Raw genomic sequence first — 20,991 nt, forward strand, 5'->3', positions numbered from 1 at the left:
TGGCAGCCCCCCCTGCACCTCTTATTCAGAGGTTGGGTTAAATGCGGAAGACCCATTTCAGTTGAATGCATTGTAGTACAACTGACTAGGTATCCCCCTTTCCCCAATATCAGGACCAGAAGGCTGAGGCAGTACGTGGACAGGCATCCACTTCATGTTGGTCACATTTGATCTGGTCATAGGTCAAAATACTATCACTTGTCTGTCCTGGAACTCGCCTATCAACCATTGGTAATGTAAGCAGTGCTGTCTGTATCAACTGTAACTTGTTTTTCTACAGATGGACAGGAGAGAGAGTTTATCATGGAGTCCCCTGACTAAAAGAGGTTGATACAGATCTCTGAACTGGGAGAGTCCTTGCGCCCGACATTAAAGTTATACAAGACATCTATTACTTTTCATTGTCTTTTGTTATTATTGAATTGAACGGTGGGAGGAAGGACCCTGTGTATTCTTTAAACATGTCAGAGTCTTATATGGAACACAGTCTTATATGCAACACAGTATGAAGGGATGACAGCTAACATGTACCACCAGACAAAATGTTGATAGGTACAGTATCTGTATCGGCTGTGAATGACAATAGAAGATGAGAGACAAGTGTAATATTTGCCACATTGCTATATTAGCAGAACACCGCTTTTTTTTATTCTATATGGATCTGTTATACTTGAAATTTATCAAAACACTTTGTTTAGATTATCTACATAAGCAATTGCACTTTTCTTATCTTCCTCTGTCGGCAAGTGAGTACTTCAAAGCCTCCTCCTTGTGGAAGTTTGGTCAGTAGCTAAAGAGTGGTATGAGAAGAGTTCCATCTTCCTGCATCTCACATCTGCCTGTATTTATTGGACTCTGCCTGCTGGACCAATGGGTTGAGGCAAACTGTCATATTGTAGGTCCGGCCCTAATTTATGTGCTAACCAGGAGCTGCATGGCAAATGGTCCAGGAACACAAGGAAAGCACAAAGGACCATGCCCACGGACTAGTTAGCCCTTCCCCCTCTGAGGGGACAAAATAAATCTCTGTTACAGTATCCAGAGGACTGACTATTGAATGTGTGACAGAATAATACTATAGTATCCATGCTTTGTATCCATCTGAAACGTGTTCACTGGGAATAACTGATGCTACCTACAGTGCATTCGCAAAGTATTCAGACCACTTCCCTTTTCCACATTTTGTTACGTTACAGCCTTATTCTAAAATGAATTCAATAAAAAATCAATTTATACACAATTCCCCAAAATGACAAAGCAAAAACATTTACATAGAAATACGACATATACATAAATATTCAGACCCTTTCCTATGAGACTCAAAATTGAGCTTGTTCCTACAACTTGATTGGAGTCTTGATTGGAGTCCACCTGTGGTAAATTCAATTGATTTGAAAAGGCACATGCCTGTCTATATAAGTTCCCACAGTTGACAGTGCATGTCAGAGCAAAAACCAAGCCATGATGTCGAAGGAGTTGTCCGTAGAGCTCCGAGACAGGATTGTGTTGAGGCACAGATCTGGGGAAGGGTACCAAAAAATGTCTCCAGAACACAGTGGACTCCATCATTCTTAAATGGAAGAAGTTTGGAACCACCAAGGCCCTTCCTAGAGCTGGCTGCCCTGCCAAACTGAACAATCGGGGGAGAAGGGCCTTGGTCAGGGAGGTGACCAAGAACCCAATAGTCATTCTGACAGAGCTCCAGAGTTCCTCTGTGGAGATGGGAGAACCTTCCAGAAGGGCAACCATCTCTGCAGCACTTCACCAATCGGGCCTTTATGGTAGAGTGGCCAGGTGGAAGCCACTCCTCAGTAAAAGGCACATGACAGCCCGCTTGGAGTTTTCCAAAGGCACCTAAGGACTCTCAGACCATGAGAAACAAGATTCTCTGGTCTGATGAAACCAAGACTGAACTCTTTGGCCTGAATGCCAAGCTTTGCGTCTGGAGGAAAACTTGCGCCATCCCTACGGTGAAGCATGGTGGTGGCAACAATCATGCTATGGGGATATTTTTCAGCGGCAGGGACTGGGAGACACGATTGAGGGAAAGATGATCGGAGGAAAGTACAGAGATCCTTGATGAAAACCTGCTCCAGAGCGCTCAGGACCTCAGACTGGGGTGAAGGTTCACCTTCCAACAGGACAGCAACCCTAAGCACACAGCCAAGACAATGCTGAAGTGGCTTCGGGACAAGTCAAGATGTCCACCATTGTTCCTGTACCCAAGAAAGCACAGTTGTGAATCTAAAGAGCTACTGCCCCCTCACCTGGGAAAGCCCAGAACAACAGACAGGGATGTTGGACCATCAAAGATGCGCAAATATGAGAACTTAAATTGATTTGGGGTTCACCTATATTGGGAGTAGGGCCTTTCCTCAGCCACAGTGAGTTTTATATGTGCAAAAGTACTATCTCACAACTCAATGAAACCTTCACTCTTGCACAGACATTTAGAAACAAATCGTGCCAATTTGAAAAATAAGCAACAGGGTTTTTTTTTGTTGTGAGAATTAAGACTTTCGAGTAGTAAGACGTGTATAAAAGCAACAGATACTATTAATAAGAAGGGGCTAGAGGCATCTTATATGGTGAGCTACCGAGTGGCTACGACAGGCAAGCCCCATACTATTGTGTAGGACTTAATTCGTCCTACTGCCACGGATATGGCTGGGGGGAAAAGGCCCCAAAAACTATACAGACAATTGCTTCATCAAACAACACTGTTTCACGACACATCAGTGACATGGCAGGAGATGTTTTGAAACAATTACTGCTTTGTATACAAGCCAGTGAATTCTATTAGTTACAGCTGGATGAGTCAACAGACGTGGCGGGCCTGGCACAGCTCCTGGTATATGTCCGTTATGTTTATGGGGGTCAATAAAGAAAGACATCCTCTTCTGCAAACCACTGGAAAGCAGGACAACAGGAAAGGGTATTTTTAAAGTACTGGACAGCTTTGAGACATCAAATGGACTTTGGTGGTTAAGATGTGTTGGTATCGGTACTGATGGCACAAAAGCCATGACAGGGAGACATAGTGGAGAGGTAAGGCGAGCAGTTGCTCCCAATGCCACTTGGGTATACTGCAGCATCCACCGAGAGGCTCTTGCTGCTAAGAGCGACTATAACGATGACATACAGGGCTTCATATAACCTGCCACTGAAGAGATGTCCTCAATTCAAAAAATATCCACACACACCCAGTTCCCTATGCACACACCTGTTCTATGTTTCTGTTCTGTTTGGCAGCTGACAGCTTGAAAGATGTTTTGGACACTACAGTGAAAATGTGAAGACTTTATTAAAGCAAGGCCCCTGAACTCTCGTGTATTTTCTGCACTATGCAATGATATGGGCAGCGACCATGTAACGCTTTTACAACATACAGAAAGAAGTGTGCTGGTTATCAAGGGGCAAAGTATTGACACGTTTTTTTTAATTGAGAGACGAGCTTAAAGTTTTCTTTACTGACCATAATTTTCACTTGTCTGACTGCTTGCATGATGAGTTTCTCACACGGCTGGCCTATCTGGGTGATGTTTTTTCTCGCCTGAATGATCTGAATCTAGGATTACAGGGACTCTCCGCAACTATAGCAATATAAAATTTAGGTTATGATTAAGAAGCTGGAGCTCTTCTCTGTCTGCATTAACAAGGACAACACACAGGTCTTCCTGCAGAAATGTTTTGGTACCCTTCCCCAGATCTGTGCCTCGACACAATCCTGTCTACAGACAATTCATTTGACCTCATGGCTTGGTTTTTGCTCTGACATGCACTGTCAACTGTATAACCTTGCATAGACAGGTGTGTGCCTTTCCAATCAATTGAATTTACCACAGGTGGACTCCAATCAAGTTGTAGAAACATCTCAGGGATGATCATTGGAAACAGGATGCACCTGAGCTCAATTTCAAGTATCATAGCAAGAGGTCTGAAGACTTATGTTAATAAGGTATTTTTGTTTTTATTTTTTATACAGTTTCTAAAAACCTGTTTGTTTTGTCATTATGGGGTATTGTGTGTAGATTGGGGGAAAAATGTAATTTAATCAATTTTAGAATAAGGCTGTAATGTAAGAAAATGTGAAAAAAAAACAAAAGGGTCTGAATACTTTCTGAATGCACTGAACAAAAATATAAAATCAACATTCAACAATTTTACAGAGTTACAGTTCATGTAAGGAAATCTGTCTATTGAAATAAATTAATACGGCCTTAATCTATGGATTTTACATGACTGATAATACAGATATGCATATGTTGGTCACAGATACATTTTATTTAAAGGTAGGGGCGAGGATCAGAAAACCAGTCAGTATCTGGTGTGACCACCATTGGCTTCATGCAGCGCAACACATCTCCTTCGCATAGAGTTGATCAGGCTGTTGATTGTGGCCTGTGGAATGTTGTCCCACTCCTCTTCAATTGCTGTGCGAAGTTGCTGGATATTGGCGGGAACTGGAACATGCTGTCGTACACGTTTTGTCCAGAGCATCCCAGGCATGCTCAATGGGTGACATGTCTGGTGAGTATGCAGGCCATGAAGGAACTGGAACATGCTGTCGTAAACATTTTGTCCAGAGCATCCCAGGCATGCTCAATGGGTGACATGTCTGGTGAGTATGCAGGCCATGAAGGAACTGGAACATTTTCAGCTTCCAGGAATTGTGTTACAGATCCAGCGGCAGCGGATGAATGGCACAACAATGGGCCTCAGGATCTCATCACGGAATCTCTGTGCCATCAAATTGTCATCGATAAAATACAGTTGTGTTCGTTATCCATTGCTTACGCAGTTGAAGTCGGAAGTTTACATAGACTTAGGTTGTAGTCATTAAAACTAGTTTTTCAACCACTCCACAAATTTCTTGTTAACAAACCATAATTTTGTCAAGTCGGTTAGGACATCTTTGTGCAGTAATTTTTACAACAATTGTTTACAGACAGATTATTTCACTTATTCACTGTATCACAATTCCAGTGGGTCAGATGTTTACATACACTAAGTTGACTGTGCATTTAAACAGCTTGGAAAATTCCAGAAAATATGTCATGGCTTTAGAAGCTCCTGTTAGGCTAATTTACATAACTTGAGTCAATTGGAGGTGTACCTGTGGATGTATTTCAAGGCCTACCTTCAAACTCAGTGCCTCTTTGCTTGACATCATGGGAAAATCCAAAAGAATCAGCCAAGTCCTCAGAAAAAAAGTTGTAGACCTCCACAAGTCTGGTTCATCCTTGAAAGCAATTTCCAAACGCCTGAAGGTACTGCGTTCATCTGTACAAACAAAACTATGCAAGTACATAAACACCATGGGACCACGCAGTCGTCGTACCACTCAGAAAGGAGATGCGTTCTGTCTCCTAGAGATGAACCTAATTTGGTGTGAAAAGTGCAAATCAATCCCAGAACAACAGCAAATGACCTTGTGAAGATGTTGGAGGAAACGGGTACAAAAGTATCTATATCCACAGTAAAACGAGTCCTATAATCGACATAACCTGAAAGGCCGCTCAACAAGGAAGAAGCCACTGCTCCAAAACCACCATAAAAAAGGCAGACTACGGTTTGCAACTACACATGGGGACAAAGATCGTACTTTTTGGAGAAATATCCTCTTGACTGATGAAACACAAATAGAACTGTTTGGCCATAATGACCATTGTTATGTTTGGAGGAAAAGGGGGGAGGGGGCTTGCAAGCCGACAAACACCATCTCAACCGTGAAGCATGGGGGTGGCAGCATCATGTTGTGGGGGTGCTTTGCTGCAGGAGGGACTGGTGCACTTCACAAAATAGGTGGCTTCATGAGGAAGCAAAATTATGTGAATATATTGAAGCAACATCTCAAGACATCAAATTGTATTGGTCATATACACATGGTTAGCAGATGTTAATGCGAGTGTAGCGAAATGTTTGTGCTTCTAGTTCCAACCATGCAGTAATATCTCACAAGTGATCTAACAAGTTCACAACAACAAAGGAATGAATAAGAATATGTACATATAAATATATGGATGAGCGATGGCCGAACGGCATAGGCAAGATACAGTAGATGGTATAGAGTACAGTATATACATATGAGATGAGTAATGTAGGGTATGTAAACATTATATAAAGTGGCGTTGTTTAATGTAACTAGTGATACATGCATTACATCCAATTTTTAATAATTAAATTGGCTAGAGTGTGTTGGCAGCAGCCACTCAATGTTAGTGATGGCTGTTTAACAGTCTTATGGCCTTGAGATAGAAGCTGTTTATCAGTCTCTCGGTCCCAGCTTTGATGCACCTGTACTGACCTCGCCTTCTGGATGATAGCAGAGTTTTTGTCCTTGATGATCTTTTTGGCCTTCCTGTGACATCGGGTGGTGTAGGTGTCCTGGAGGGCAGGTAGTTTGTCCCCGGTGATGCGTTGTGCAGACCTCACTACCCTCTGGAGAGCCTTATGGTTGTGGGCAGAGCAGTTGCTGTACCAGGCAGTACAGGATGCTCTCGATTGTGCATTTGTAAAAGTTTGTGAGTGTTTTTGGTGACAAGCCAAATTTCTTCAGCCTCCTGAGGTTGAAGGGGTGCAGTTGTGCCTTCTTCACCACGCTGTCTGTGTGGGTGGACCATTTCATTTTGTCCGGGATGTGTACGCCGTGGAACTTAAAACTTTCCACCTTCTCCACTACTGTCCCGTCGATGTGGATAGGGGGGTGCTCCCTCTGCTGTTTCCTGAAGTCCACGATCATCTCCTTTGTTTTGTTGACGTTGAGTGTGAGGTTATTTTCCTGACACCACAGTCCAAGGGCCCTCACCTCCTCCCTGTAGGCCATCTCGTCGTTGTTGGTAATCAAGCCTACCACTGTAGTGTCGTCTGCAAACTTGATGATTGAGTTGGATGCGTGCATGGCCACGCAGTCATGGGTGAACAGGGAGTACAGGAGAGGGCTGAGAACGCACCCTCGTGGGACCCCCGTGTTGAGGATCAGCAGGGTGGAGATGTTGTTTCCTACCCTCACCACCTGGGGGCGTCCCGTCAGAAAGTCAAGGACCCAGTTGCACAGGGCAGGGTCGAGACCAAGGGTCTCGAGCTTAATGACGAGTTTGGAGGGTACTATGGTGTTAAATGCTGAGCTGTAGTCGATGAACAGCATTCTTACATAGGTATTCCTCTTGTCCAGATGGGTTAGGGCAGTGTGCAGTGTTATTGCGTCGTCTGTCGACCTATTGGGGCAGTAAGCAAATTGGAGTGGGTCTAGGGTGTCAGGTAGGGTGGAGGTGATATGATCCTTGACTAGTCTCTCAAGCACTTCATGATGACGGAAGTGAGTGCTATGGGGCGATAGTCGTTTAGTTCAGTTACCTTAGCTTTCTTGGGAACAGGAACAATGGTGGCCCTCTTGAAGCATGTGGGAACAGCAGACTGGGATAAGGATTGATTGAATATGTCCGTAAACACACCAGCCAGCTGGTCTGCGCATGCTCTGAGGACATGCTCTGAAGACACGGCTAGGGATGCCATCTGGGCCGGCAGCCTTGCGAGAGTTAACACGTTTAAATGTTTTACTCACGTTGGCTGCGGTGAAGGAGAGCCCGCAGGTTTTGGTAGCGGGCCGTTTCGGTGGCACTGTATTGTCCTCAAAGCGAGCAAAGAAGTTTAGTTTGTCTGGGAGCAAGACATCGAGGTCCTCGACGGGGCTGGTTTTCTTTTTGTAGTCCGTGATTGACTGTAGATCCTGCCACATACCTCTCGTGTCTGAGCCGTTGAATTGCGACTCTACTTTATCTCTGTACTGACGCTTAGCTTGTTTGATTTCCTTGCGGCGGGAATAACTACACTGTTTGTATTCAGTCATGTTTCCGGTCACCTTGCCCTGATTAAAAGCAGAGATTTGCGCTTTCAGTTTTGCACGAATGCTGCCACCAATCCACGGTGTCTGGTTCGGGGAAGGTTTTAATATTCGCCGTGGGTACAACATCACTGATGCACTTGCTAATAAACTCGCTCACTGAATCAGCATATACATCAATGTTGTTGTTCGACGCTATCCAGAACATATCTTTATAAATATAGCTTTATAAATACATTTGATTGATTGATAGTGCCGTGGCAATTCACCTAGCTTCCAAATAGGGGAGAAATGCTGAGAAATTCTAGATACCTTTTAATGTGTGTGTTTCTGTGTTTTTCCTCAGATCAGCCATGGATGTGGAACATTCCCTACACCCAGGCTCCAGACACACACGGTAACATCTGGGTCCCCTCCTGAACCACCACGCCAGACACACACACACATTCCCTTAAACATCCAGTTACCCGGACCCTTTGCCAGACCTTCCACATTCTGCTCCTATGGTGCACAGACAGGCTAAATCAAATGGAATGGAGGATGAGACACTGTTACTCTCTCTCTCTCTCTCTCTCTCTGTCTCCCCTTCTCACTACCTGTCCAGTCAAACTCTGTCTCCTTAGTACAATTATAACTCTGTCATCTCTCATTCGTGTCAACCTTCTCCCTACCCTTCCTCCCTCCTTTTTTCATACTGTCTGTCTCTCACTTGTCTTCAGTAACTCTGACCTAAAGGCATCCCTTACTTTCCATTACCTGGTGCTAAAGTGAGGAGATGAGCTCCTCTCTCGCTTTTGTATACTGGCCTCACTCTAGTGGCTGGCCAAACCTCCTGCAGAACTACTTTGTTTGCAGACTTTTGTTCCAGCCCTACTCAAACACGTTGGTATTACATTGTTTTGTTATTGTAGCTATTCATTTAATCATGTACTGTAAGTTTCCTTTTTAATATGTGCAAAAAAAAATCACTCACCATGTTTGTTATTAAAAATAATTGTACAAATCCCCTAGTATGATGAATCTCAATTATGATAAAAATCTATACTCATATGTATGTGTATATATATATATATATATATATAAACATACAGTTGAAGTCGGAAATTTTCATACACTTAGGTTGGAGTCATTAAAACATGTTTTTCAACCACTCCACAAATTTCTTGTTAACAATCTAGTTTTGGCAAGTCGGTTAGGACATCTACTTTGTGCATGACACAAGTAATATTTCCAACAATTGTTTACAGGCAGATTATTTCACTTATAATTCACTGTATCACAATTCCAGTGGGTCAGAAGTTTACATACACTAAATTGACTGCCTTTCAACAGCTTGGAAAATTCCAGAAAATTATGTCATGGCTTTAGAAGCTTCTTATAGGCTAATTGACATCATTTGAGTCAATTAGAGGTGTACCTGTGGCTGTATTTCAAGGTCAACCATCAAACTCAGTGCCTCTTTGCTTGACATCATGGGAAAATCAAAGGAAATCAGCCAAGACCTCAGAAAAAAGGTTGTAGGCCTCCACAAGTCTGGTTCATCCTTGGGAGCAATTTCCAAACGCCTGAAGGTACCACGGTCATCTGTACAAACAATAGTATGCAAGTATAAACACCATTGGACCACGCAGTCGTCATACCACTCAGGAATGATTGGTAGAGATGAATGTACTTTGGTGCGAAAAGTGCAAATTAATCCCAGAGCAACAGCAATGGACATTGTGAAGATGCTGGAGGAAACGGGTACAAAAGTATCTATATCCACAGTAAAACGAGACCTATATCAACATAACCTGAAAGGCCGCTCAACAAGGAAGAAGCCACTGCTCCAAAACCACCATAAAAAAGCCAGACTACGGTTTGCAACTGCACATGGGGACAAAGATCGTACTTTTTGGAGAAATGTCCTCTGGTCTGATGAAACAAAAATAGAACTGTTTGGCCATAATGACCATCGTTATGTTAGGAAGAAAAGGGGGAGGCTTGCAAGCCGAAAACACCATCCCAACCGTGAAGCACGGGTTGGCAGCATCATGATGTGGGGGTGCTTTGCTGCAGGAGGGACTGGTGCACTTCACAAAATAGATGGCATCATGAGGAAAATTACGTGGATATATTGAAGCAACATCTCAAGACATCAGTCAGGAAGTTACAGCTTGGTCGCAAATGGGTCTTCCAAATGGACAATGACCCCAAGCATACTTCCAAAGTTGTGGCAAAATGGCTTACGGATAACAAAGTCAAGGTATAGGAGTGGTCATCACTAAGCCCTGACCTCAATTCTATAGAACATTTGTGGGCAGAACTGAAAAAGTGTGTGTGTGCAAAAGCCCTACAAACCTGACTCAGTTACACCAGCTCTGTCAGGAGGAATGGGCCAAAATTCACCCAACTTATTGTGGGAAGCTTGTGGAACCATAACCACCAAAACGTTAGACCCAAGTTAAACAGTTAAGGCAATGCTACCAAATACTAAATGGGTGTATGTAAACGTCTGACCCACTGTGAATGTGATGAAAGAAATAACAGCTGAAATAAATCATTCTCTCTACTATTATTCTGACATTTCACATCCTTAAAATAAAGTGGCTGTAACTGACCTAAAACAGGGAATTTTTACTAGGATTAAATGTCAGGAATTGTGAAAAACTGAGTTTAAAAGTATTTGGCTAAGGTGTATGTAAACTTCCGACTTCAACTGTACATTCTATACATCTCTTTGATAAACAAGCTTCCAGACCATCACAACAATGCAGCTGTATCAGTCAGTCAGCAATGCTTGGCAGAGCCTTGGAGTAGCAGCAGAGAACTCTGTTTGCAATGGTGTAATTGGGCAGAAACCTTGAGCTCAAATGGAGAATATGTGATGATTGCTACAGGTTGTCTGTGGTGTTTGTAGCCTAGGCCTACTCATCTAGCCTGGGATTTTTGGGGGGGATGTTCAAATTTTAATCAACTGCTGCTTAGCAACTGTGATAGAAGCTCCCTTTTATCGCCATGGCCATTGGTTCCCCATTGCTCCAACAATGTTTTGTTTTCATTATTTATGGCTGTCGAAAACACTGAGCAACAATACTCAGCTGACAATACTCAACATTGAAGCTTACTACTTTCATCCTCTCCATCACTGAACGCAGCAACTGTGCACCTTTCAGTTTCTCAGTCCTCTCCTGCACTGCTCTGAATCGCTCCTCTGTCCCCTGCTAAAGTGTCCCTTTGTAGCCCTGTATACCACTCACAGGAGACTCGTTTTGTCCTGTTTTGCGAGAGATATCAGAGACCAGGAAGTAGCCTACGCAGGACGTGTCAGTCAGCATTACAGGAGGGGCTGGAGAGCGGGATAGGCGCCAAGGCAGTTTTCTGCCTGATGATCACTTACGCCTCGAACACGCCTACAGCGGCATTGCACAAAATGGTCAGCAGCAGCATCTGGATATGTGTGCAACGAAAGTTCAACGTTCACCTTCTGCTATCATTTCTGTCAAGCCATCTACGCATACAATTAGATGCATACGTTTGATCAATCCAACATCGGCACCATACAGAACGCACTGCAACTGCCTCTGCAACACAATGCTGCAAGGCAAACGCAGCGTTCCGTTGGAAATGAATGTTGGCTACTTCTGGTGTACCAAGGTGCAAGACCCTGTAGGTGTGATCGAGGCATTACAGTAGGCTACCAGCTAATGGCTAATAGATGGGCTCCCGAGTGGTGCAGTGGTCTAAGACACTGCATCTCAGTGCAAGAGGCATCACTGCAGTACCTGGTTCGAATCCAGGCTTCATCACATCCGGATGTGATTGGGAGTCCCATAGGGCGGGGCACAATTGGCCGGGGTAGGCCGTCATTGTAAACAAGAATTTGTTCTTAGTTGACTTGCCTAGTTAAATAAAAGGTTTAATAATCAGCGAGATAGTCATGAAGCTACTTTTAAAGGTCCCATGTCGTTTGCACTGTGAAGCTGACCTCACCCAATTTCACAAATTTGAACTGCATTGAGATAATAAGAACATAATGACATAATGGCCTTTCCAGACTATTCGTGGATGTTTCTCTGTAATTATTTTTGCATTACCCATGCCAGAATTAATCAAATACAGTTCGCACGAGGGGTTTCGGCACCTCTAAGGAAATCTGACAAACAATGCAACTTTAAAGTTAGATTCCGCAATATGAAGTTGGCAGATATTGCGCGTGTTTGAGTGATAAGTCGAAAGGAAGTCGGGGAGGTGCATCTGCAACGCCAACAGCAAGGCTCAGTGCAACATGACAGCGATGTCATTGTTTGTTTGTAAAAGTGTTTCTTTATAACGTTAAAATAAATGTCTCCACAAACGCAGTATCTCACATTCACAAATAAATATTATACACAGTAGATGAAGGACAGGATAAAGAAGGATTTTTAATCCTTGAGACAATTGAGACATCGATTGTGTATGTGTGCCATTCAGAGAGTGAATGGGCAAGACAAAATATTTAAGTTCCTTTGAACAGGGTATGGTAGTAGGTGCCAGGCATTCTTGTGTCAAGAACTGCAACGCTGCAGAGTTTTTCACACTCAACCGATTCCCGCGTGTTTCAAGAATGGTCCACCACCCAAAGGACATCCAGCCAACTTGACACAACTGTGGGAAGCATTGGAGTCAACATGGGCCAGCATCCCTGAGGAACGCTTTTGACAACCTTGTAGATTCCATGCCTTAACGAATTTAGGCTGTTCTGAGGGCAAAAGAGGGGTGCAACTCAATATTAGGAAGGTGTTTTTAATGTTTTGTACACTCAGTGTATGTGTGCACATTGTACAATCAATTGGTGTGAGAGAGAGAGACTCAAATATATTAATTTGCACATATCCACTGTATATGAATTGCAACAAAGTTGGTTCCTGTTTCAGTCAGGACTTTGGTCAAGTTCTCCTGGGTCTAACAAAAACACCCTAACAATAGAGCCTCCCACGATGCAGGCGATGGTTGGTGAAGAGCAACTGCAGAAACCTTCAGTAAAAACTTAATGACCTTTGATCACATGATGCAACACACTTTGAAAGGCGCTAACCTACGACGGTCACCGACTTGGCAATAGTGATTTGCTCGAACGCGCCCGTTGAGATGACACAGTTACACACAGTAGCTGTGCAAGTACAACCGGTTCGCTTCACGCTGTTACAGCGTGGCAGCCACGGGACCAAAACTGAGGAGAAGTTGGGCCTTGCACTTCAACTCTCTTAGTTGCAGAAATTGACCCACTATTCTGTTTACTTTCTGCATCTATTTATCGCTGAGTCTAACTTCAATATGATTATTTAACATTGATTTTTTTTTTAAACATTTCCTGTGGATGATAAGGTGAGAGTCGAGGTAATTGGGTATCTTTTTAAAGGAAACATTCCCAACAGTTATGGGACTTCTGCCAGAATATCAAACTATACAATGGGCTGTCCCATGAAATGAGTGCCTTTTGCATCCAGTATTGCATGTAAAAGCCTGTTATATCAAAGGAAGTGCCCTTTAATATAGACCACATGGGGAATTTTATGAATCTGATTTTTAATATGAATAAATAAATAGTCACCCTCTGTGATTAACCCATTTAACCCCAACATTTCTCCATGTTTTCACCATCATTGTAAAGCCCTAGTTATTTAGTTTATTTGACAAAGTCATTCCTGAAGATGATTATTTATTTCATGTGATTAGGGATTTGTTTATGTCTGTCCCTGGTTTTACGTGAACTGAACTCTCGTTTTAATATGGAGAAATTATTCCTTTTTAAATATTTTTTTTTTTTTCAAAAGAAACATTGAACAACTAATAGTGAAATCAGTGTATAAGCAGGTGAACTGGTTCTACTCTTTTTGGTCATTTGCTGTGTATTGTGGGGGAAAACGGAGCGGGTTGAGCATACCAGTCCAACCCTGTTACTCATATTTAGTCTTGCGTAGCCACAACTCCAAAATCACATTGTGGTCACACCTATATTTTTTTTACCCCAAGGCAAGTCATTTGATTGGCTTGACGTGTTGTGAGGAGTCACTGGTTTCCACCCCTTTGTAGCTACTTTTGTGCCATGGACTTCACCAGGCTTTCCCGATTACATGCTGACTAGACCGGGCGAGTGCATGATGATTTTGTCCATCCACACCAGACGTGATCAGGACACTACCAGTCAAACGTTTGGACACCTACTCATTGAAGGGTTTTTCTTTATTTTTTTATTATTTTCTATATTGTAGAATTGAAGACATCAAAACTATGAAATAATACATGTAGTGTAGTATGTAGTAACCAAAAAAGTGTTCAACAAATCAAAATATATTTTAGATTTTAGATTCTTCAAAGTAGTCACCCTTTGCCTTGATGACAGCTTTGCACATGCTTGGCATTATCTCAACCAGCTTCACCTAGAATGCTTTTCCAACAGTCTTGAACGAGTTCCCACATATGCTGAGCACTTGTTGGCTGCTTTTCCTTCACTCTGCGGTCCAACTCATCCCAAACCATCTCAATTGGGTTAAGGTCGGGTGATTGTGGAGGCCAGGTCATCTGATGCAGCACTCCATCAACTCTCCTTGTTCAAATAGCCTTTACACAGCCTGGAGGTGTGTTTGGTCATTGTCCTGTTGAAAAACAAATGATAGTCCCACTAAGCGCAAACTATATGGGATGGCGTATCGCTGCAGAATGCTGTGGTAGCCATTCTGATTAGGTTCTTGAGTTCTAAATATGCAAAGCACCCCCATACCATCACACCTCCTCCATGCTTCACGGTGGAAACTAAACATGTGGAGATCATCTGTTCACCTACTCTGCGTCTCACAAAGACACAGTGGTTGGAACCAAAAATCTCAAATTTAGACTCAATTCCACCGGTCTAATATCCAAATCAAATCAAATGTATTTGTACATCAGCTAATATCTCAAAGTGCTGTACAGAAACCCAGCCTAAACCCCCAATGCAGTGTAGAAGCACTGCTGTATAGAAACCCAGCCAAAAACACCAATGCAGGTGTAGAAGCACTGCTCATGTTTCTTGGCCCAAGTAAGTTTCTTCTTATTTGTGTATTTTAGTAGTGGTTTCTTTTCAGCAACCATGAAGGCCTGATTCACGCAGTCTTCTCTGAACAGTTGATGTTGAAATGTGTCTGTTACTTGAACTCTGTGAAGCATTTATTTGGGCTGCATTTTCTGAGGCAGGTAACTCTAATGAACTTATCCTCTGCAGCAGAGGTTAGTCTGGGTCTTCCTTTCCTGTGACGGTCCTCATGAGAGCCAGTTTCATCATAGCGCTTGATGGTTTTTGCGGCTGCACTTAAAGAATTTGTATTTATTTTATTTAACCTTTATTTAACTAGGCAAGTCAGTTAAGAACAAATTCTTATTTACAATGACAGCCTACCAAAAGGCAAAAGGTCTCCTGCGGGGACGGGGGCTGGGATTAAAAATAAATGAATAAATAAAATATAAATATAGGACAAAACACACATCACAACAAGAGACACAACACTACATAAAGACAGACCTCAGACAATAACATAGCAAGGCAGCAACACATGACAACACAGCATGGTAGCAACACATGACAACAGCATGGTAGCAGCACAAAACATGGTACAAACATTATTGGGCAGAGACAACAGCACAAAGGGCAAGAAGGTAGAGACAACAATACATCACGCAAAGCAGCCACAACTGTCAGTAAGAGTGTCCATGATTGAGTCTTTGAATTAAGAGATTGAGATAAAACTGTCCAGTTTGAGTGTTTGTTGCAGCTCGTTCCAGTCACTAGCTGCAGTGAACTGAAAAGAGGAGCGACTCAGGGATGTGTGTGCTTTGGGGACCTTTAACAGAATGTGACTGGCAGAACGGGTGTTGTATGTGGAGGATGAAGGCTGCAGTAGATATGTAGGCCTAAGAGGGTTTTATAAATAAGCATCAACCAGTGGGTCTTGCGATGGGTAAACAGAGATGACCAGTTTACAGAGGAGTATAGAGTGCAGTGATGTGTCCTATAAGGAGCATTGGTGGCAAATCTGGTGGCCGAATGGTAAAGAACATCTAGCTGCTCGAGAGCACCCTTACCTGCCAATCTATAAATTACATCTCCGTAATCTAGCATGGGTAGGATGGTCATCTGAATCAGGGTTAGTTTGGCAGCTAGGGTTACGATAGAGGAAACCAACTCTATATGTGACTTTTGCCTGCAGCCTTGATATGTGCTGAGAGAAGGACAGTGTACCATCTAGCCATACTCCCAAGTACTTGTATGAGGTGACTACCTCAAGCTCTAAAGCCTCAGAGGCAGTAATCACACCTGTGGGGAGAGGGGCATTCTTCTTACCAAACCACATGACCTTTGTTTTGGAGGTGTTCAGAATAAGGTTAAGGGTAGAGAAAGCTTGTTGGACACTAAGAAAGCTTTGTTGTAGAGCATTTAACTCTAAATGGGGGGGGGGGGGGCAACTGAGTATAAGACTATCATCTGCATATAAATGGATACGAGAGCTTCCTACTGCCTGAGCTATGTTGTTGATGTAAATTGAAAAAGAACGCAAGGCCTAGGATTGAGCCTTGGGGTACTCCCTTGGTGACAGGCAGTGGCTGAGACAGCAGATTGTCTGACTTTATACACTGCACCATTTGAGAGAGGTAGTAAGCAAACCAGGCCAAAGACCCCTCAGAGACACCAATACAAGAATGGAATGGTCTACTGTATTTTTGGTTACAACATGATTCCATATGTGTTATTTCATAGTTTTAATGTCTTCACTATTATTCTACAATTTAGAAAATAGTACAAATAAATAAAAACCCTTGAATGAGTAGGTGTGTCCAAACTTTTGACTGGTACTGTATATTCATTGTTTTACCACTTGAGATGGGAAGACATGTTTTTTTATGAAGTTGAACATGTGCTCTTTATGACAGAATGTTAAAATTAAGTGAAATCAAACTCTTTTTTTTTTTTTTTTACCAAGTTACACTTCTCAAAATGCACCGAATTGGTGGAACAACCCACATACTGACTTATTAGGAAGGCTTTCATGTGCCTTCATCTGACACGATGCGGAGGCTCCTTCTCCCAGGGTCCTCAGTGTCCTCGCTGCCGCCGTAATGGCGTGCAGGAGAGGCTGCTGCTGCGGTGTGGTGAACGAGGATAACGCGCGGTTTCTGACGCTGGCGGTGCTGATCGTGCTGTATCTGCTGTGCGGTGCTGCGGTGTTCTCTGCGTTGGAGCAGCCGAAGGAGCTACAGGCAAACGAGCAGTGGGCGCAGCGCTTCGAGAGATTCACCCAGAAGCACAGCCTTAACCGGACCGACTTGGAGACATTTCTCCGGTTCTATGAGGAGGCGAACATCGCCGGTATCCGTGTGGATACACTGAGACCGCGCTGGGATTTTACCGGCGCCTTTTACTTTGTTGGGACCGTGGTGTCGACCATAGGTAAACTCAGAAACAAAGACAGAAGGTTCAGTAAAAAATGTATTGTATAAAAAAAGAATATATAAAAGTGTATTGCAAAGAAATTCACTTTTAATCAAAATGCATCATTTGAATAATTTAGAATAGGTGCCATGCACCAAATTACAAGAAAAGCATGTTTTTATGTTGCATACCTTTCAAAAATGGTTGATTATATAATTCAGGAAATTAATTGCACTTCAAAAAGATAGGACACTGTGACACCTTGACAAACTGATTAACCGAATAACCCATATATCTTCATCCCTATCAATAAGAGAGAGAAATTAATACTGAATTTATGCCGGAAAAAATATATAGGCAGGTCTGCGATTTAATAGATATAGCAGGATACAATCAAGGTAGATAAACATGTAGATATTTTGGTACTGGAAATACTCTCCTTTAGTCTACTGTAGATGACCATGCAGATAAAGGAGACAGAAACCAATTACATATTGGAGACATTAAATATACTTTTCTCCATGTGACAAAGAGCTTTGACGTTGGCCCTTCTCAGGAAGATGAAGTTGACCCAGTCTCAGAAATCATTGTTCCGTTAATTGGCAGCTCCTATTTCTCCCAATCATTGATAGCTTTAAGGCTAGAAGGAAAATGAACATCAAATTCCTGATGACATGAGTGATGACATCAGTTTTGCCAAAAATGATATGGCTATTAATCATTCAGGTTATTTATTTTCATTGCAGATATTTATTTTCTGTGAACACCTGTTATAAAAATGTCTAATTTGGCACACAGAAACGAGGCCATGGGTAACTTGGTCAAATAGAATGGCACGGATAAGCCACTAGTGGGAACCTTTGAGCACTGCCCAAGCAACGCATTTGATAGTTTTTATTTTATTTTTAAAGGTACTTATTGGCCTATAGCAGTCTCACTTAAACCCTCATATCTGTTGCCCCGTTTGACATAGACTTGAAACTTTGTATGTAAGTAGGTATCTTTCCTCATGCTGAACAAAGTTACCTCAAGGACCCATAAGGTCCTTCAGGATAGATTTTCCTCCATCATGGAAATTGTGGAAAACCTTTGAAAAACATCAAAATGGGGGAAAAAAGTCATATGCAACTCCAAATTTGGTCTTTGATCACATCATTCATAAAGAATTTGAGAAAATTAGATTTATGCATTCAAAGATGGCCACACTATACCAGTAGATGCATATTAGCACACACGCTATTATGCAAAAATAACAACAATAACAAGCCCTTAGTTTGAGAAAAGCTCAGGGATTGGCCAAAAAGATGCTACATTTTTGATAAATCAGGAAATCCAATTGTACGTGTCCTTTGGAAATCCACTCCACAATGGCCAATCAACTTGACACTTTTAAGGGTCACCATGATTGAACCATGTTGAGTTTGACATTGATATCTTAAAAATAAGGAAACTATTAACAATTCACTTTTTTGACTATGTAACACTAATGCTTAAAATATAACATAAAAATATTCTCATGGACTAAATGTCATATGCAATCAAAATGTGGTCTTTGGACTCATCATAATAACCCTTGAAGATGTTGAGAAACTATTTTTTAACCTTTATTTAACTAGGCAAGTCAGTTAAGAACAAATTCTTATTTACAAACCCTAACCCGGACGACGCTGGGGCAATTGTGAACCGCCATATGGGACTCCCAATCATGGCCGGTTGTGATAGAGCCTGGAATCGAACCGGGGTCTGTAGTGACGCCTCTAGCACTGAGATGCAGTGCCTTAGACTGCTGCGCCTCTCGGGAGCCCATCTACTATACCAGTAGATGCATATTAGCACATACTAAATATATGCTAAAATATGCTAAAAATACTTTTCAAATCCTTTCATGAACCATAGCACCAAATGACAGCGATTTCCCGGCCTTCTTCACTCACGGTTTTTGAGCTCCGCCCAAGCAAGGCATTTGATTTGGTTTGGTAAAAAAGAGTGGCACAGATTGGGGGAACCGTTATAAGCAGTCTCAATTAAACCCTCATACCCATGATGCATCTCTTAACTTAGTTTGAAAACAGCTAAGGGATTGGTTAAGAGATGACTGAGTTATTGATAAATCAGGAAATCCGATATGTGATTTTACATTTAAATCCTTTGTAACTCCACTCCACAATGGCCTATCATCTTTAGTTTTCAGGGTCATCAGATATTACCTTCATGAACCATGTTAATGTACAGTGTATCTTAAAAAATAAGGGAACTATTAACAATTCACTTTTTTACAATGTAACACTAATGCTTATGTAACCGATGTGAAATGGCTAGCTAGTTAGCGGTTGTGCACGCTAATAGAGTTTCAATCGGTGACGTCACTCGCTCTGAGAACTTGAAGTGGTTGTTCCCCTTGTTCGAGCCCAGGTAGGGGCGAGAAGAGGGACGGAAGCTATACAGTTACACTTAAAAAATAATACTAATAATAATCTTAAAAAATCTTCTCATGGATTAAAATTCAGATCAAATCAAACTTTATTTGTCACATGCGCCGAATACAACGAAAAGTGTAGATATTACCGTGAAATGCTTACTTACAAGCCCTTAACCAACAGTGCAGTTCAAGAAATGGAGCTAAGAAAATATGTATAAAAGAAAAGAAAATGTTTAAAAAATTAATGAATCGAAAAGTAACATAAAAAATAAAAAATATACGAGGCTATATACAGGGGTGCGGTACAGGTTAGTCAATGTAGTTTTTTTAAGTGACTATGCATAGATAATAAACGGCGAGTAGCAGCGGTGTACAAACAAAGGGGCGTCAATGTAAATAGTCTGAGTGGCCATTTGATTAATTGTTCAGCAGTCTTTTGGCTTGGGGGTAGAAGCTGTTACGGAACCTTTTGGTCCTAGACTTGGTGCTCTGGTAAAAGCTTTCAATTTTGGATGGGGAGCGTTGATCGATTGAACACCTTTGGAGAGACCTGACACCTGGGAGAAACTCCCCAAGTACAGATGTGCCAAGCTTGTAACATCATACCTAAGAAGACTCAAGACTGTAATCGCTGCCAAAGGTGCTTCAACAAAGTGCTGAGTAAAGGGTCTGGAATACTTATGTAAATGTGATATTTCAGTATTATTTTTATTACATTTGCAAAAATATCTAAAAACCCATTTTTGCTTTGTCATTATGGGGTATTGTGTGTAGATTGATGAAGGTTAAAACCGAGTTAATACATTGTAGAATAAGGCTGTAACCTAACAAAATGTGGAAAAAGTCAAGGGGTCTGAATACTTTCCCGAATGCCCTATATGCTTACATGTGCTAAAAAGGCTTTAATGAACTTATTCTCATGAACTATACATCAGATTGACTGCAGATTTAGTATGTAGACTCAATAAATTAGCCTCTAACAAATTTGAGAATGAGTATTTGCTGCATTCAAAGTCGACCAAGCTACACCACTAGATGGCACCATATCACACCAGGGCTATAAGAACTGAATCGATGAACATGGGGCCATAAAATTTGGTATGTAAACCTTATGCATATGTCCTTAGAAGCTGTGTGAATATAAAGTCACTGCAATAATAAAGCTGATCTACCCCCTAATTTAAGAAAAATAAAAATACGATATTTCGCATTGTTCATCTGCATAATATAAATCTAACATTCATTTGCATGAGACAAAGTCCTCTTGATCAACAGTTATTGCTCTAGTATCTATAGTGCCAACAA

The 20,991-nt window shown here is 41.9% G+C and overlaps 1 protein-coding gene across 1 annotated transcript in view; it reads left to right on the plus strand.

Moving 5' to 3' along the window:
- LOC139374173 (tyrosyl-DNA phosphodiesterase 1) overlaps window positions 1-20,991 on the plus strand; it is an 89,732-nt gene that overhangs the window by 63,174 nt on the left and 5,567 nt on the right. The window contains exon 16 of the mRNA XM_071115186.1: window positions 8,190-8,240. Within this exon, the coding sequence (XP_070971287.1) occupies window positions 8,190-8,240 (51 nt within the window). The remainder of the gene's footprint in view (window positions 1-8,189; window positions 8,241-20,991) is intronic.

This window comes from Oncorhynchus clarkii, chromosome 19 (genome assembly GCF_045791955.1).
Source record: "Oncorhynchus clarkii lewisi isolate Uvic-CL-2024 chromosome 19, UVic_Ocla_1.0, whole genome shotgun sequence".
NCBI lineage: Eukaryota > Metazoa > Chordata > Actinopteri > Salmoniformes > Salmonidae > Oncorhynchus > Oncorhynchus clarkii.